Genomic DNA, 19,503 nt, shown 5'->3' on the forward strand with positions numbered 1-19,503 from the left:
AACAACATAGACACTTTCTTAATATTTGTAATTAAATTGTTTACATTTGATTTCTTAACCTTTTATCATTAGCTCTGAAATTTAGGGTATACTTGAGTCCAAGTACCAATTTTGACAACTTGTTTGCAGCTTTATTATGAATTCAGTGAATATCTAAAATGGGGCCAAATACTTGATTTTGTTATGATAGTCCAATATGCTTGATTTTACTAACAAATTTATGTCTTTTTTTTTTGTAACGGAACTGACGTCATAAGAGGGTCTAATCTCATCTACTGTAACAACCATTTGTATTTTTTAAAGAAGATTTTTTTCTGTTGATTTATTTAAGTTTACCGAACTGCCTTTTATTACACCATCTATAAATTTAAAAAAAGAATTCTTTTTGGCAGATGTAGGTCTTTTTTTTAAGTGTTCACTTTACAGAAATAACTTTTATCCAATGCAGTCAGACAAGTATTATAAGCAATTATAAAACTATTTTAGGGGGTTCTTTCCTGTAAAACTGACAATGTTATTTCCTGTAAAATTGACAACGTTAAATATAAATCCCTCATATGCTGAAGAGTTATTGTTTTGTATATATGGTTAAGGGGAAAAAGTTTGCTGTGTATACTTGTTGTTATGCATATTTTCATTATTGTTTTTTTTCTTTGTTATATCTGAAATAATAATCATCATTCAGTCTTAAGTTTTTAAAAGTGACAAACAATTATTTCTTAGAGACTAAGTTGATAATTTTGCTAGGTATCAGACAACCAAATCGTGAGAATGACTGAACTGTGAAAAATCTGGGGTTTATTACATCATTCATACAAACCATTTATCATTGTATACAAAAATTTGTCACCAACAAAGACAAAACAGTATTAGCTTGATGTATGTATTTATTATAGTTTAATTACTATTTTCTTATAAAAAGCTTGTGTAAAATCATTTCGGTCCAAATAGTCTTTTATAGGTAGGTACATACAATAAAGAAACGCTTTTTGCATTGTAGAAATAGCTTACAATTAAGAACAATAGCTAGTTTTTATTTTATATTTATTGTACTCGGTCTGTGATATTTTCTGCAAACATTTGTGCTTTTTATAGAATATCTAATCTTATTTTTGGCTCTGTTAAGTTTCAGTTTTGTTGTAAATTTGTGATATCCAGGAAGTTTTGTGATATTTTGAAATAAGTTTACCAGTTTAGTTTTTATTAAGATATTGTAATTTTATCCTCTATATTTTTTACAATGAAAGTTTCTTAACAGTAGTACTGATATTAGATAGATTTCACAGAATAAAAAATGGAAAGAAAAAAATGTGTTATTTTATATCAAAGGGTTTCCTTAAAATGATAAGGCAAAAATATAAGATCTTTAAAATGCCTGAAGTGTGAAAAGTATTTGTACAAATAGATTATGTAAAGGTATTTATATACAACTTCATAATCAATATATTTAACACGAATGATTGAAGTTAATAACAGTTTCCTCATATTGGACCATGAATGGTTATAGTACAGATTTTATAAAGGCACAAATAATAATGTCATGACATGACATTCTTTTTGGAGAAGAACTTTTTAAGATTTCATATCTTTCAATCTAATCCATTACCACAGCGTATATATACTGAATCTGTATATCATGTACTGTGTATGTTATGGAATAAATTATGTTTAAATGACATGGCTATTGCTGTTAACAAAATTTACACTTATATAAACAAATGCAAAAGTAGCAAAGTGAGAAAAGTAATGACATTTTTTAAAATCACTAAATAAATGACAAAAAAAATCTAGGTTTTCATCACAATCTTGCTACCCGTAATATTAGATATATGTATGTTTGGACAATTTATCTTCAACATTTTTGTTGAAATTTATTCCTTGACAACTTCAACTTTTTGTTATTTGGCCACAGGAGTAATTCAAATCGGCTCTAGGCTTTCTCACAATCTTGCTACCCGTAATATTAGATATATATATACTATATATATATATATTATATATATATAAATTATATATATATATATATATAATATATATATATATATAGCGGGAAAAAAAAAGAATTTGAAGTGATGCCTTTTTCCAGTTTACATTGCAATTGTTTATTAACAAAAACTGTAATAAATAATTGAAGAGAAATATCAAACCGTTTCACCCGTTAAAGGGATCTTCAAGATAATAATATATATATGTCATTAATTTTTCAACCACTTAAATTCAGTCTGAAATACGTTTTCAATGTACATTGTATATGTAAACTTATGTCATCTTACTCGAACATAATATATATGCTTGCTATGTGAGTGCCGTCTCATCATGACTCCAATAAAAATTATCTAAAGTCGGCTTCGTTACTGTATCAGTCAATCAGACATTCAGTTAAGTGGCGGCGTGGCCGAGTGGTTTACGCTACTGACTAGTAATCTAAGGATGGGTTCAAACCACGTCAGGTACAAGCCGTTGTTTCCTTATTTTTTGAAACTATATTCATTTGTTAGTATTGGTTGGTTCCCGAAACGGATTCGAGAGTGTTTCAAAAAGTTTATGCGAAAGTTTATAGTTTCCAACTTAAACAAATCGTATTGACTAAACTGACATTTTTTTAAAGATATCCCCGTTTTCTCAAAGAAATTTAATTGAAAAAGTTGAAATCGATTTTATCTACGGGATTATTTGTCATTGCGGGTGGGTTGTTGACAATTAATGTTCTATAACTGTTACAGTTTTAAGCGAGTTATGAGGACTGTTGTTTATAGTGCTGCAAATTCATAGGGTAAAATGACACCGAAGTGGTCTATCTCAGCCAACAGCAAGTTTTATATACCAAATTGTTCGTCTGGGTCTCTAGTTTCCGGAATGAATATTCATTTGGTTCAAGTCCGATGCGTAGCTTAAAAATCCAAGATGGCGTTCTAAATATGTGTAGATAAAGTTTTAAAGCTGTATTAAACGAAATCATGAATACTATTCAGTTTAAACAGGAATAAAACTAATAAGTTACACATATTCAAAAAAGGAAATCCAGTTTGCAACATATTTTTTCTTCTTCGTTAAAATTAGGCGATGAAAACTAGAAAAAAGTCAATAAAGTCAAAATTTATAGCATGAGTAAGTTGAAAATAAGAAATTTTATGTAAAATTTCAATTGATTTACAAAACTGAAAAAGGAAATAAGCCAACGTAAATATACTAGAATATTTAGGGATTTGGCGGCCATCTTTGACGCCATCTTGGATATCTTAGCTTCGCATCGGGGTTGGGCCAAATGAATATCCATTCCAGAAACTACAGATCCAGACGAACATTTTGGTATATGAAACTTGCTGTTGGCTGACATAGACCACTTACCCCTCTAAATAGGCTAGTAAAATGGGCTGATTTGCAGCACTATTAGCGAATGATTTCATATTTGTGCTGTTTGAACGCCTTTTAATTTTTATTTCTGTCTTATGAGAAAGAAGCGAGGAAGGTGGATTGAAAACGTCCGGCAGTGAATATGCCAGGCGATTTCATTTTTAGGAAATGTTTATGAATTTAAGTTTCTCAGTACATCTCTTCTATATGCTAGAGATTACTCACACTATCTGACTTGATAACAACGAGATATGCATGGAAATAGACAATTTTATCAGATAAGATTGTGACATAATTTTAAGAAACAATTTTATAGAAACCTCCGTCTTTTAGAGTAACTAACTTAGTTATATAGATACGTGTACTTAAGTAACTGCACGTGTAATTAAGTACTTGTTTCATTTGTTTAAAACATCATAAGGATAATTTATTGGGAAAAAAAGCTACATTCCATGCTTTATTCCATATTTATCTTTTTGTCACAAGCTAACGTAGCCTAGATATCATTCCACAACACAACTTTATCCTATTCTCAAGTATCTACTTAAACTTACACTGATCTGCACCTGAAAACACTTTGCTGTCAACATCTTCAGTGTGTAAAATTATAAAACGTTAGATTATCAGGTCAAATATAAGGAAGTTAAGCAGAACAGACTGTCACGCCTTCTCTAAAAAACTGCCCAGAATCTACCAATCAAATTTAACGGAGTTCTTGCTCAAGTCTTTGTCAAGTCAGGGTCTTTCAAATTCTATTTGAAAGACTCTGGTCAAATAAACATAATTCGAAATACCGTACTTTTGTTTTCTTTGAGACAAAATAAAGAACTAAGAACAACATTCTTGTTGAAATGTTGGTAATAAAGTTTGTCTCCGTGTCTGGTCTGCTAGCAGTGTTAGCGGTTGTGTTGACGGCTGTGTTGACGGTTGTGTTGGCAGCAGACGATGACTCGGATGATGATCTCACATATGAGGCTAAACTTCTAGACAGAATGATACATATGGAAACTAGACTGGAACGCTTAGATAAAACACTGGAGGCAACAAAGACAATCATTAAAACTACCATACAGGACCAAACAAATTTTCTTAATAACAAAACTGCACAGATAGAGCTGTTAAAAGGTAAGATTTGTTGTTGTTTTAACTACTTTTGGTAACTTAACATTTAGCATGAATACTCATACCTGTAATATGCACAAGTGCTAAATTCTTTGCCAATACTTTTTTGTTTATTATCGAATTTAATACAAGTGCATCTAATTCACCTTTCAAAGTTTTAACAATGTAAGAATGAAATTAAGATAATTCTTATATGATGTCAGCAGGCTAAATTCATTCTCAAAATAAGTTTTTACTGTTTGAGTTCAGCCATGTTGGCCTGTATTTGCTTAGTATTCGAGTCATATAAAAGAAGATGAATTACTGTTAAAGAAAATAACGAAGTGTCAAATAGATCTACAAATGTACGTATGTTGTGTTTCAATAATTCTTGTCATAATGGGTGTTTTATCACGATGAGTTGTGTTCTTATTCTTTGATATACCCAGATGTATGATTTTTTTCAATGTTTACAAGACATTATGTTTTATTTTCATATGGATATTAATATTGTTGTTTTCAGCAAAGATAGATTTTCCATTAGTGGCTTTCAATGCACACAGCCCACGTGACTATAGCCCTGATACAAACCAGATATATATCTGGTCAAGCACACTAGTGAATGAGGGTAACGCGTACGACACTAACACGGGTATCTTCAAGGCACCAGTTTCCGGTCTCTACTATTTTGCCGTTCATACATGCAACTACGCAGGCGCAACTAACATATATGCTATAGTGAAGGAGGAAAAGGACATTGCTACATCATATCAGCATGATAACGCTGTCAATGACTGTACATCTATGAACTCTATCACCAATGTTACAGCTGGAGAAAGAGTGTGGGTAAGATGTACTAGCGGAAGTACCAGTAATCAACTGTGGGAGAGTAGCGGCAGAAGCTCCTTTATTGGTGCTCTTATTCGTAAATAAAGTTTGAAAGATTGTTCTGCAACAGGCTCTTCATTCATTCTATTTGTGTTATGTTTATGTCTTATTTTAATTAAGTCTTGTTTGTCTGATTTTATCCTGTTTTTTGTCATAGTAACAAAGAAATGCATATATGTTGTCAAGCTCGTCTGTATATATAATTCCTTCTATACGAACAGATAATGTTTAAATATTTCAATTAATCATTATGGTGTTGGTTAGGTAGAGGAACTTACAAAGTTATCAAATACTATGGAAAACAGACATTTTATTATGGACATATGACATGTTTTAGTAAAACCCGATTTTAAGAAAATACCTTTTGTTATTTATTTGTAGATAAATTTTGTGACCACATAACATTTTGAGAATGAGTGGCAAGATGGTTGAATTGAAAGTAGAAATTTTTCGCTGTAAAAGCTCTATCACTCAAGTTCTCGACATAATTTTTCAGCAAGCATAAAGGCAACAGCCTTGGCACAAAATTTGAGTAGAAAACAACAAAGTTTAAGATGTCAGGTTTAAAACTCTCCTGTCAGCGTATTTCTTGGTATACCGCAGGCACTATTTTTCATCTTTTTAGCTCACATGAGCTAGTTCAAGGCACAGGTGCTAGTGGCATTGATTTGACCTAATTAAAATGTGTTTGACCTTGTTAAAAAAAAGAAGAAAAAAAGACCTAAATGTGTTTGACTTTGTTATTTATACAATAAAATATCAATATATTAAAAAAAAAATTTTAAAAAAAAATATTTTTTTTCACTGTTATATTATTATAGACAATAATAATATAACAGTGAAAAAAAATTTTTTTCAAAAAAATTTTTTTTTTTAATATATTGATATTTTATTGTATAAATAACAAAGTCAAACACATTTTAGGTTGTTTTTTTTTGTTTTTTTTTTTAACAAGGTCAAACACATTTTAATTAGGTCAAATCAATGCTACTAGCACCTGTGGTTCAAGGTGAGCTTTTAGGATCGTTGAATGTCCGTTCGTTAACATTCTAGTGGTCACATACTTGCCTCAATCATTTTCAAACTTGGTCAGGATGCTTGTTTAAGTAACTGCTTGGATGAGTCGAACATGGGTCATCTCGGATGAAAAGCTAGGCCACAGAAGCTAAAAATAGAAAAATCTTGTTAACACTCTAGTGGTTACTATTTTGATCCAAATATCCTGGAAATTGGTCTGAAAGTTTGTTTTGAAGTCTTCTGGGGTCAAAACCTAGGCCACACAGCCCAAATATGGGAAAAACTTGTTAACACTCTAATGGCTACACAGTTTTGTCAAAATATCCTGAAAATTGGTGAAAAAAGTTGTTTTGGTGATTTCAAGATTGAGTTCAAATATGAGTCATATGTGGTCAAAAATTAGGTCACACAGCCTAAATATGGAAAAAAAACCTTGTTAACATTCTAGAGGCTACTGTTTTGATTCAAATATCCTGGAAAATGGCTATAAAGATTGTTAATGATTGCGTTGAAAGATGGATATCTTCAGAAACAGGCATGTCAAGTGTACTATGTTATACCTGTATTCTATATTTCATGCGCACGTGCAATTTTCCACATAAACTTCGGAAACGAAGGTAACAAATAAGTAAACAAGAACCGGTTAAAGCGGGTGATGCTCCCCGAGTAGGTTTTGGACACAGAAATGTATACAAAATGAACAAAGGGCAAAACTCCAAAAATGGGCAAGACAGAGTAATGTTTTTTTTGCACTGCACTTCTATTCAATGAGCTGTATCAATCTATAAAGTTTCGTGATGGTATCTCTTATAGTTTCAGGTGATGATATCTCTTATAGTTTCAGAGTTATGTCCAGGGAAAATTCAAAGTGTAAAAATGAACAAAGGGCAATAACTCCAAAATTAGACAAGGCTGTGTTCAGGTTCTTTAGCATTGCAGTTCTTCCAATGAGATCTATCTACCTACAACGTTTCATGTTGATATCTCAAATAGTTTTAGAGTTATGTCCCGGACACAAGTCAAAAAGTAAAAGAAACTTCAAAGTAAGGCAAGGAAGAGTTATGGTTCTTTAGCACTGCATTTCTACCCAAATTAGACCTATCCACCTACAAAGTTTTATGTTGGTATCTCTTATGATTTTAGGGTGATGTCCCGGACAAAGCTCAAAGTGTCAAAATGAACAAAGGGCAATAACTCCAAAATTAGGCGAGACAGAGTTATGGTTCGTTCTTTAACAGTGCAATTCTACTCAATGAGATCTATCTACCTACAAAGTTTCATGTTGATATATCTTATATCAGTGGAAAATTGTATATATTTTTTCAAAGTATGTGTAGAACTGTTAAAGCGTGTATTAGATGTAATAATGAAAGAAGTGATTACATATTAAGTTCAGTAGGATTAAAACAAGGCTGTCTGGACAGCCCGATTCTTTTCTCTTTCTATATAGATGAATTACAACATATTTTAGATGATAGTGGCATAAGAGTTCAATTACACCCATCTGATACACAACTTTTATCTTTAATGTTTGCAGATGATATTGCTCTCCTTTCTGATACAGTTTCTGGTTTACAAAAACAGTTAGATACTTTGTCAACTTTTTGCGATACATATAAACTTAAAGTAAATGAAAGTAAAACAAAAAAGTTGTTTTTAAAAATGGTGTCACCTTAGCTAAAATTGAAAATTGGACTTATAAAAACAAGCAGATTGAAGTTGTGAATGCTTTTAGTTATGTTGGTTTAACATTTACTAGACAACTTTCTATGAAAAGAATGGTACATGAGTTATGTATAAAGGGTAAGAGGGTTTTTATATTAATCTTAAAATCCTTGTATGATTGTGGCCAATTAAATAAGAAAGTATTTTTTAAACTGTATGATACTAAAATATGTCCTCAGTTACTATATGGAGCTGAAATTTGGGGCATGGGTAAATTTAAAGAGCTAGGACGGGTACAATATTATGCATGCAAACGCTTTATGTGTTGTACAATGTAGCTGAATAAGGCGACTGCAGGAGGTATCCTATTAAGAGGTGTATTAATATTGGTTAAAAATTATTAAAATGCCAAATGATATATTAGTTAAAAAATGTTATTTAATGATGTTTAATGATGATATACAGGGAAATGACAATTGGGTTACATCTTTAAGAAAAAATTTCCTAGTCACGGTTTTGGATATGTATGGGAAAGTCAATCTGTTACATCAGAAAAAAACATTATAGCACAATTTGTAAATAGGTTAAAAGATATATACCAACAAGAGTGGCATTCATCTGTAACTTCTAATGTAAAATTGTCATTTTATGGTATTTTTAAGGAAAATTGCTCATATGAATGTTACTTATTTAGTTATGTCCCGGATAAGAAAAGCGGACGGACGTTCCAACATTTTGGGTTTAGGAGCTATTTTCTTTGTTATTTTCTTTGTTTTCTTAAGGGCTACTAGCCCATAAACCCTTTGATCACGGAATGAACCTATTGTTCTCTTTTGTACTCTTTACTGTTTCATAGCCCCTAAACCCAAAATGTTTGCTCGGACGGACGGACAGACGGACGGACAAAGCGGCGACTATATGCTCACCCTTCGGGGAGCATAAAAAACAAACTCATATATACATATACTACAATGTATACGTGTATTGCAAATCTGCAGCAGCAATACCTTATACCAGTAACTTCATGGTTTGTGCTGAAATACGGGCTGCAAAGCTTGAAAAATCTGAAGAAAAAAATGTTTATAATGATATTTGTTATAATTATAGTAGTATGAAGTATCTTATGCAAATGTTGCATGTTTGTTTCATTAATTCAGAAATGAACACTGGTTAATTAAAGATGCCTATTAATCTTTCAGAGAACGCTTCGTAATAACTGACGAAACATTCATTAATCAAGCTTATAATTGGCAAAGATGCCAGACTTACCTAGATATCCCACATTGCAGGGATATCAAAAGGGTCATCTCATACGATTCTGAAGAATAACTTAAAAGTTAGGCGAATAACTGCCAGATGGATAGCCCATTTGCTAAAGTCTGACCAGAGGAAGAAGCGAGTTAAAAGCCATAAAAATTACTGAAAGTGTTTCCTTAATATGACAGTCGCCGTTTGTCTAATACATGTATTGTGACTGGTGATGAAAGCTGGTTTCGACTGAAATATACTACTCAAAGTTTGCCAAGCACCAAGAGTATTTTTGTACCTACCTTATGTTTCATGTCAAATATTAGATTTATTTCTGTTCTTATATATGACATAGTGATTTATAAACATCATTAAGGAATTTGTTACCAATTGTAATGTGTTTTCATGTTGATTTGTTTTTATTGTAATGAAGTTGTGTTTTAGACGGATATGGTGGAATTTGTGAAAAACTCATTTTTTTGCACCCAAAAATCTTTGAAATTTTGCTTTAATAGCAGTGTTGTCAATTACAGCTTGGCACCGACGTTGCATACACCCTATCAGTTTTTTAGGACGCCATTTGGGATGGTATTCCACTCGTCGACAAGGGCGGGACCTGACGGGCTGAAATACGGACCTGTAGCTCATTCCATACATGCTCAATGGGATTAAGATCCGGGGATCTGGCCGGCCAGTCCAAACGAGTAATACCCTGTCTTTCTAAGTACCTTGGACAACATTGGCTGTATTGGGGCGTGAATTATCATCCATCAAAATGAACCAATGCATTACCAATTGCACCAGCATACAACCTTACCTGGGTGTTTAGGATCTCATCTCGATACCACTGGGCAGTCAATGTGCCTCTGTCGAGGACAATGAGGACGGTCAGTACGTCCATCAGCTGATTCCACCCCAGACCATTATTGATTCGCCGCCTTAGTTGTCGTGTTCCACAATGTTTGCTGTATGGAACCGTTCCCCTGACCTTCGCTATACTCTAGCACGCCTGTCTGTGTAGTCCAGGTAATACCTTAACACGCACTCCTGAACCATTTTGAAGGTCAGAACGAAGTTCAGTTGCAGTTGCAAAACAGTTACTTCGTGCCTGGATGACCGTAAAACGATCCGCAGCCTCAGTAGTCACTCTTGTTCTGCCACCACCATGTCGTCTAACAGATGTACCATGCTGTTGGAACCTCGCTCAGGCTCAGATGATAACTGTATGGTCCACACCGAACATCTCACCAATCTCACGATGTCAAGCCCCCTGCTCCACCATACCAACTGCCCGCCACAAATTTGCATCAGATAAATGCCTTCTAACATTTGCAAATCGCCATTATTCAATCTTAAATATTCAATATTTCATAGAAAATGAAGAATGAACACCATACACGTGTCTGTATGTGTATGCTGTGTCTAATAAAGACTATCAAACTACAGGGTCACATTGTTTGCACTACTTGCACGTGGAAATGGCCTGTCATTCAAGGTTTTGTGTACACAGGGTACTCTCTCGATACATAACTACACGATTTACAATGTAAATATCATAACATTATATGATGTTGAGTGCAAGATATTTTGTGGAAAATTGGTGCTAAGCAAACTTTGAGTAGTTAAAAAGATCTGTATAAACTGCACGACAACGCTTCTGCACACAAAGCAGCTACAGTAATTGATATTTACCATGAAAAAAAAACGAGTGACTGTGAAAAACATCCGCCGTATTCTCCAAACTTAGAACTCTTTTTTCCTAAACTGGAAAAAACAACAACAAAAAACCACACACATCTTGCATGTTATCGTTAAGAGTAGAAATAGACTTGGATCGGCCATTTTTGAGTTATTGAAAGGTATACCTAAGGAGAACTATGTTGAATCATTTAAAAATTGAACTTTGTTTTTCTCTAGGAGATTTTTTTCGAAGGGTTGAAATAGAAAATTGTAAAATATTTGCTTTTTTGTTAAATTTATTGACCATATTTTATTACATACTCACCACTCCAGGACAAACTTGCAGTGTACGTGAAAACAATAAATCATTAATAAGCAGATTCAGTAGAATCAGAGTTACATTTCATCCTTGTCAACTAATTTACTTTGTGAGTGAAACATACTTTCACATACATCTAGTATTTGAAAACCTGTATAAAACACTGTAAATTTATTTTTATTTGTTTTAGATATTGGTTAAATAATTCTAGTTTGAATATAAGGGTGCCAAACAAACACTGTAGATAACAATTTTTTAAAAGCGGACATTTCTAAAAATGTTTATTTGTAGGGGTTTGTTTGTATCCCTGTGCTTAAATAGTTAATTTATATATAGTAATAAGTAGAATTTACCATTACTTATTTTTCCCTGTTCCCAGAATGTGCGTTCTCTCGACCAAAAACAACAGAGTCGGCTATTTAACGTTATGAAGTATAATTTCCTTGGATTAGCCATTCTGTCTTCTTGTCTAAGCCAAAATGTTTAATGATAAATTCAGATATCAACAGCATTGTCATGTCTCACAAAGTCCTATGATTCGAATTTGAAGTTGGGTTGAACGGCAATTTGATTAAACGTATTACACGTATTACTACGATATATAAAACATCAGACTTGAATTTTAGTACTAAATTTTATACGTCTAATAACTAGATCAAATTATTCAGCGCGTTTTATGATTCAGTTTCATTGTAAGGACAACACTTTGCTAGTACTTAAAAGCTGTATATGTGCACGTGTTATGTCATAAACACTAAAATGTTAGGGAAGTCTTTCTCAAGCACTAGAGGAAAAATTTTCCTTGATAAATAGAAGGTGTTAATTGTAAACTAGAACAAGCAACGAAAACAACTTAATCAATGTCAAAAGCTTTGAATTTAATTAGCACAAACTGACTATGTTTTTGCCTTTCCTTCAAATCTATTTTTTTTTTGAAGTCATGAATAAGGAAAAACTTGTGAAAACTACGCAATGTGAATTAGTTATATTGTAGAGTAACAGAACAAAGCACACTATTTAATTGAAGAACCAAATGAACATGATAAATATTTGTTTAATATTTGGACTGTCGCTATTGCTTTTATCAGCGGAGGGAAAGGACAAAAATGCCGAATTACTGTACGAGGCAAAGATTTTGAACAATATCATCCGCATGGAATTAAAAATGGAGGTGATGGCAAAAGAGTTGAAGAAGACAATGGCAAAAGTGAAAACGTTCACCGAATATCAGAAGAAGATATATGAAAATAGAACGGCCACATTGCACGTATTGAAAGGTATGAATTCATTGAGTAACATAAGTAATAATATTTGTGTTTAAAATAGCAGGAATTTGCTGCTATATATGTCTTTCTTTTTTATAATGTAACTTTTTTAAATACCAAATCTATGATAGTTTTTAACGTTCAATTCATTAAAAGATAAGAAAGTTTATCATGATAAAATTTAGGACTTGCTTCAAAATTTAGGTTAACATACAAGATATCTATGATATATTTGTATTTATATTGTTTACGTCAAATATAAATTGTTTTCAGGACGACAAAACAATACAGTTATTGCCTTTAGCGCTTATAGTCCTGTTGATATAAGCCCAGCAACAAACCAGATAATTGTGTGGCAACACACTCGTCTAAATGAGGGTAATGCATACAACAACACCCTGGGTACATTCAAAGCACCTGTTTCTGGTTTGTACTATTTCGCCGTGCATGCCTGTCACTACAGTAGTCAAACATTGTATTATGCTATCACGTTAGATGGATTCAACATTGCTTCGACATACAAATATGATCAGAAGAATCAAGATTGCGACTCGATCAGCACTGTCACAATGATGAGGGCAGAACAAAGAGTTTGGGTTAGATGTACAAGTGGAAGCTCGGCTAATCAACTCTGGGAAAGCACTGGTAGAAGCTCATTCATGGGTGTTCTTTTACATTTATAACTGTTTCGTCTGCAAGCCTGTCATTAGATATTCCTATTCAATTTTCATATTCTGATTAACAAATGTATTACATTGTACCTGCATATTGTATGTACAAGTACTTAATATTCTTTTGCGGTGATACACAATAAATGTATTTGTATTTTTTTACCAGTGTTGTGTTTTTGCATCTCAGTAAGTATATGCTTTAAAGACAATATTAACTAGTGGAACTTGCGAGCCTGGCGAGACGCTTGTCAGTCATTATATATTGTTGAGAACACTGATCTCGAATACAGTTGCAAAACCTATATATGAGACTTGTCTAAAGCTGTAGCGAATTCTTTCTTTGTGTTACCATTTGACAAAGCTTTGATCACGACTTTTTGAGACGTAAATACTGACAAAGGTAATAAAGTCGGATTATAACCATACTGCAAAAACGTATAAAATCAGTGTCGGACTAGCCAAAAATTAAAAATTATGTCACCGAAGGGTAAGGGTGGGGGAGCAGAAGTTACTTAGAGACTTGCGCGTTATGTAGAAAAAAACCCCAACAAAGTTGTGAAAAACGTCAGTGTTTGCCAAAAGGCAGCGTGAGCTACGAAATGATAATAAAACAATTTTAATAAGTAGTCATAATAAACACAATCAGCACTATTACCGTCGTTGGGGTCGTCCCCCTCCTCCTCATCACCAAAGTCATTACAATCGTTTTTGTTAAAATCTTAGAACGGTAGGTGGAGTTTATCCTCTTATACTATATACAGCAAAAAGGCACAAAAGCGCTCCATATAAGCATTTTTTGCTTTATGCGTTGCCGCATGAACGTGGTCGTCGTGTTTATAAATGCACATAAACGATATTTGGTCTTCATTATAAATTACTATATGTATAACTGATACTAGCTGGAAATAGCTTTCTCACAAGAAAGAATTCTAAGACGCTTTTGCGCCTCGAACACACAACGGTGAGAGGCAAGTGGTGTTTGAAGACAACGACCTTAAAATCACTCGGTCACGGACGCCCCAACAAGTGAAAAGCTACTTAATTTTTTTTTTCATTCTAATTTGTATTATTTCTTTCTGAATTAGGATAGAGGAAAATCGACAAGAGCAAAATGATTTCGTAATAACAAGCACCAAGGAACAAGGAATTTTTAGTGTCCACTTCACAAAGGTTATACTATAAAGATTTTTCCTACTCATGTCCATAATACATAAATGCTTCAGATTTTAGCTCGGATCTCTTGCGCTGTTATGCAGCATTAACAGCAACTCTTCCAATTTAGGTGTACTCGTTTTACATTCAAAATTTCACAATTTTGCCTGTTGAAGTATGGAATTCTGCTTAATCCGGTGCTAGTGGGAGTGGACGGTAGCTTGATACTTAACACTGCAATCAATGAGCCGGCACAGTTAAATTTAGACTTAAATTTTGAATCGGTTTGCAATGATAGTAAAATGTGCAAACTACTGAACGTTTGTGAAGTCAATATCATTTATACGTGACCGCTGCTTATCCATGAATCAATTATTTTTTTAAACCAAATAAATCAGTTGTGGTGTATCATGACTTTATATAAGTCAGAAATACTTTTGACGGGTCAAACGGTCGCGCTGCTGTATAAGTATCGCCACTAGATACTGAGATTTTCAAAATTCTTTACAAGATTTCGTAATACAATAGTTAATCTTGCATCCATTGTGTACATTTATTGTTGACCAATGGCCGTCTTGAAAGCAGTCCATCTGAGGCCTTTGTCCACCAGTACAGCTGGAATGTTTTCTTATGGCCTTTACAATATCGATGTGACTTTAAATCCAACGAATTGAAATAATAGGTTACTAAAAAGATTCTTCTAACTAGAGAAGTGCAATATTTATATAATACAAATAACAAAAGTCGTATTTTTGTTATACTTTTATTATGGATTGACTGAGATATACAAATGCAATTCAATATTTATTACAAACTATCCTGAAGGACTCCTGTTCCCGCTTCTGTCTACCTTCATACTGAAATATACAATGATTACAGGCGACCTTGTTGTTATACATGTACGTTAATCAAGTTAATTAAATTCTGTTGTGTTTTTTTACGAATTACATTGTATATGCTTTTACTAAGATATTTTACCTTAAACTAACAACATTTCGCTTTAATATGAGAAATAATAAAAGGCAATATGTTTTGCCAGTAAAATCAGACATGTTTCTTCATTACACAGGCATGCATTTTTTGAATCAATGTTTTTTTATGTATGAATGAGAGCACCAATGAATGAGCTTCTACCGCTACTTTCCCACAACAGAGTGCTCGTACTTCCGCTAGTACATCTCACCCATACCCTTTGTCCGGCCGCCACCTTGGTGAAAGTACTCATAGAACCGCAGTCGTAGTTGTTGTTGTCGTACTTGTACGACGTGGCAATGTTGGTGTTTTCAAGTACAATGGCGTACTGGAAAACGTTGCCACTGTAGTTACATACATGTACAGCAAAGTAGTAGAGACCAGAAACGGGTGCCTTGAAGATACCGATGACCGTGTCATAACCGTTTCCTTCATTTAAATAAGTACTTTGCCATATAATGATCTCGTTAGTATCCGGGCTCGTATCCACAGGACTGTATGCATTGAAAGCAATTAGTGGTAGATCGACTCTTCCTGAAGGGAATTGCAAAATAATAAGTGTAAATTTTTTTGATAAAACTTCATAAATCAATGGTAGAATAACGTAAACATTTTAAGTTTTTAACATAGACATATATCGTTAATATAATACATTCTTTCTTAAATGTTTCAAATGTGTATTTGAAATTCATTACACAAATAAAAGACTTTTGAAAACTGCATGGACATATGGAACAGTACACATAGAAATCATAGGATTTCAACATTAAGATATTATAATAGTCTACAGATAGGGCAGGCTGGCCTACTGCTGACAAAGGGTTAGGCAGGTTAATGCTCAGATTATGCGTAAAAATTGAATTTTTTTTGAATGATTTTATTTGCTTGAATATTACTCAGTGTTTCTTAGCATAAATTATATCGTTTGAGGTAACATTGCTTAACTTACAGAAAACGTCTAGAAAACTGTACGGCAAGAGTATACATATCTAATCTATCACTATATGTAATTAAAACGTGTACTTTTGTATTTTTGTTATTTTGATTTCAAAATCTTACCTTCTAATAGTTCGAGTTCGGCTGTTTTGTTTTCTAGTATTTTAGTTTGTTTCTTTATAAACACGTTGACATTAGTCTGTGCTTCGCTCAAATCTTCTTCCATTCGTTCCATCTTCATTTCCATACGGACCATCTTGTCCAGAAGCTTTGCATGGTACGCAAATCGATCAGGCTGGTCATCTCCGGTTGTCAATATAGCCACATACGCCAGTCCAACAACAACAAATACTTTTAGTCCCAACATTGTAGTAACCAACACTTTCTTCAATAAGTTATACAATCAAAATGATACGTATGTATCATATTTTATATGGAATTAACAGCCTTAGATATATCTCAGTTATTATTGGTTCGAAACTGAATATAGTCAACACCCTTTTGTTATTTTTAACTAGTCAAAATTAACTTATTTTTCCTTATTTGCATATGTGCAAACAATTGTAACATTTATGTTAAAAGTGCCACTTAAATAATACTACCATGGACTTCGTGAAAGGAGGAAAGTTTTTACGAAACAGATGTTTCAAGTGAGACACATTTGCCTTTACAGGAAACTAGAACACTTTTTAACATTACTAGATTATATATAAGTACATGTTAGAAGAAGACATTTTGTAAATCATTTTTCAAAATTGAAACATGTCACAAAAACGATTTTTCTAAACTAGATACAACTAGATGTCAAAGTACAAAAATACTTTAACATCAAAAGGAACAGACAGACAGATAGACAGACATTCGTACACATTGAAAATACTATTATATCACACACTGAAAACTAATTTCTCTCTATGTGTTACACTGTTTTCCCTTTCCTGGGAATATATTTCAAATTACGTCAGTCTTACTAACTTATAAGATTATCAAAAATAATGGTTATATGACGGACAAAATAGAAAAGATGTACATGTATTTACCAAGCACATGCCAAGTTGTGGGAGTAAAAGTTGATCGCCATGCAAATTATATAAACCGCGCAAGTGTTTCATTCCCATGCTGTTACATTTTTTCTGGTTATTTGAAATTGCTTATTCCGGCGAAAATTAAATATTGCTGAAGCCGGTGCTAGGGAGCGTGAGCGAAATTACACTTTTAACCCCCCTCATGAGCCGACTCAATCAAACCGAACCTGTGATATTTGAAACACTACTGGTATAATTTTGATTAAACTTGTCTTTACATAATTATTATACCAAACATAAAATTAACACAAATCCTCTAAAAAAGTAAGTAAAGTATAAGCATATATTTAATTAACTATCTATGTCTAATAATCCATAAAAAGCTAAGATTCATTGCGGGCCTTTCAATGAGTATTAATGCGTTTATATATATAAATGTTCTCTTCAAGAAAGGGAAACACGCCAAATAATAAGGCATTTTTCTAGGGCTGGGAAGAAAAAAACGAATTTGTTGTTCGAATTATTCGTTTTCCATATTCGAATATATTCGAATATTCGTTTTTACAATTTTTTAATTATATTAATGGTACATTTAAGATTAAACAGACTTCTCTTCGTGGACCTTAAAACTTAGATAAAAAACCGTTGACAAAGCAAGTAACAATAAATATTGTAGTATATAATCAATGTTGCGATTTTCAGCAATTTCAGCATATTCATTTCTTTAAGGGTCGGTCATATGTTGATATATGAGGGGATTAACAGATATTATTATTATAGAATGTTAATGATCAGATAATTGTCAACTATTTACCTCAAATTTGCATTGAATTGCATAAATGAATAACATTAAAACTCTTAATATACACGTTTTCTTAAATACGGTCAATTAAAATATATACGTGATTTTTTGTATCTATAAGCGTTAAATTAGAATTAAGTATATGTGTATAAGAAATGCTTCGTTGTAAGTTCGCAAGTGTTATACGATTTTATTATCATTATTATAACGATGTTGAATTGTTTATAATAAATCATGTATTTTACATTCAGTTTGCAAAATATATTTTGTTCCAAAAAAAAATACAATTCAAAGAGTCATCGCTCGGCAATATCATTTTGAAATGCCCCAGTCTTACTGGCTTTGTCGGTGTCTCCTTCTGATTGCTTGTAGAAATAAAATATCTGCAATAACAGCGCCATTATCCTATTATGTAAGAATAAAAAGCATATATTCTATCATATACCATTATATGTCGTAGTAGTGAATATCAACAATTCAGATATTTTTGTAATTGTATGACACACAAATATAGTAGAAATCAGTCGTCTTCGGCCTGGTCATTCCTAAATGAACTTTACCTTTAAATAAAAAGTTACACCAGATCAAGGCAAATAGGCGCATTCTGCCTCAAACATTTTTTAAATTTTTGGTATCTTGTTACAGTTCCGAAATAATTGCCATATAGATATGCACATGTAGATTAACAATATTATGCTTCTTTTGCTCTGTTGGCCTTTGGTATAAATATAGTGAATTCGTAATTTGTATGGAAGTCAAATTACTTCTTTGTTTACATTTTGCTACCTTTTATGACACATTACTGTTAAACATCTACCATGCTCTAAATCCATTATTAAACATTTTAAACACATGTTTGACATTCTAAAGAATTAAAAACACATATGGATTTCTGGTGCATAATGTGCCTTTAACGGATAGAAATAAAAAAGATATACTGTGGTTTTCTGTCAAATTGTTGTTTATATATTTTCTATTGCAAAAATATTTGATAAATTTATCTAAAAGTGTCCTCATGTGCTATAAAGGTTGATGGCAATAAGGTTCTTTGTTTCGATGGAAAGTCATTAAAGCTACATTTAATAAATTTCATAAAGAACAGAAATAGCGACATTTCATTAAAAGCTTGGGTTCCATATCGACTCCAGATCTTATTTTGGTGTCCAGACAACCAAAATGAGTTTTATAAGCATAAAAATGGGCAACGTTATTGTGGCGAAATCGGAAGTACAATTTCTGTTTACATTCAGTTCATCCGTACATCAATATTGAATCAACAAACATGACTTTTAGAAGCAGTCCTAAATTAACGGTATATTTTCGCATTGCTGGTAAATGATAGAGCTACCTCTTTCGGAGGTGTACGGTAAATCGCTCTGTCGCTACTTCCGAGCAAGTGCATGTCGCT

General features: G+C 32.7%; 3 protein-coding genes across 3 annotated transcripts; 2 read left to right on the top strand and 1 right to left on the bottom strand.

Moving 5' to 3' along the window:
* The first annotated feature begins 4,071 nt into the window (after positions 1 to 4,071).
* LOC132715383 (caprin-2-like) lies at positions 4,072 to 5,701 on the top strand. Its single transcript, XM_060698382.1, has 2 exons — positions 4,072 to 4,479; positions 4,979 to 5,701. Exons 1-2 carry the CDS (start codon positions 4,206 to 4,208, stop codon positions 5,386 to 5,388), a joined length of 684 nt encoding a protein of 227 aa, XP_060554365.1. The 5' UTR covers positions 4,072 to 4,205; the 3' UTR covers positions 5,389 to 5,701.
* Positions 5,702 to 12,243: 6,542 nt separating this feature from the next.
* LOC132715384 (collagen alpha-2(VIII) chain-like) lies at positions 12,244 to 13,370 on the top strand. Its single transcript, XM_060698383.1, has 2 exons — positions 12,244 to 12,549; positions 12,811 to 13,370. The coding sequence occupies exons 1-2, from the start codon at positions 12,306 to 12,308 to the stop codon at positions 13,218 to 13,220; spliced, it is 654 nt and encodes a 217-aa protein (XP_060554366.1). The 5' UTR covers positions 12,244 to 12,305; the 3' UTR covers positions 13,221 to 13,370.
* Positions 13,371 to 15,304: 1,934 nt separating this feature from the next.
* On the bottom strand, positions 15,305 to 16,707 carry LOC132715385 (adiponectin-like). The gene is given in 3 exon segments (XM_060698384.1): positions 15,305 to 15,866; positions 16,392 to 16,536; positions 16,539 to 16,707. Coding segments are annotated over 3 exon segments (588 nt in total). The 5' UTR covers positions 16,572 to 16,707; the 3' UTR covers positions 15,305 to 15,456.
* Between the last annotated feature and the right edge of the window lie 2,796 nt (positions 16,708 to 19,503).

The sequence above is a fragment of the Ruditapes philippinarum genome, unplaced genomic scaffold (assembly GCF_026571515.1).
Source record: "Ruditapes philippinarum isolate M1 unplaced genomic scaffold, ASM2657151v2 ctg548_1_1_1_1, whole genome shotgun sequence".
Classification (NCBI taxonomy): domain Eukaryota; kingdom Metazoa; phylum Mollusca; class Bivalvia; order Venerida; family Veneridae; genus Ruditapes; species Ruditapes philippinarum.

Excerpts from the sequence above, each read along its gene's own strand:
- LOC132715384 (XM_060698383.1), top strand. The coding sequence starts at position 12,306 with ATGAACATGATAAATATTTGTTTAATATTTGGACTGTCGCTATTGCTT. Across the intron at positions 12,550-12,810 it reads CACATTGCACGTATTGAAAG|GACGACAAAACAATACAGTT; the intron begins GTATGAATTCAT and ends AATTGTTTTCAG.
- LOC132715383 (XM_060698382.1), top strand. The coding sequence starts at position 4,206 with ATGTTGGTAATAAAGTTTGTCTCCGTGTCTGGTCTGCTAGCAGTGTTA. Across the intron at positions 4,480-4,978 it reads ACAGATAGAGCTGTTAAAAG|CAAAGATAGATTTTCCATTA; the intron begins GTAAGATTTGTT and ends TGTTGTTTTCAG.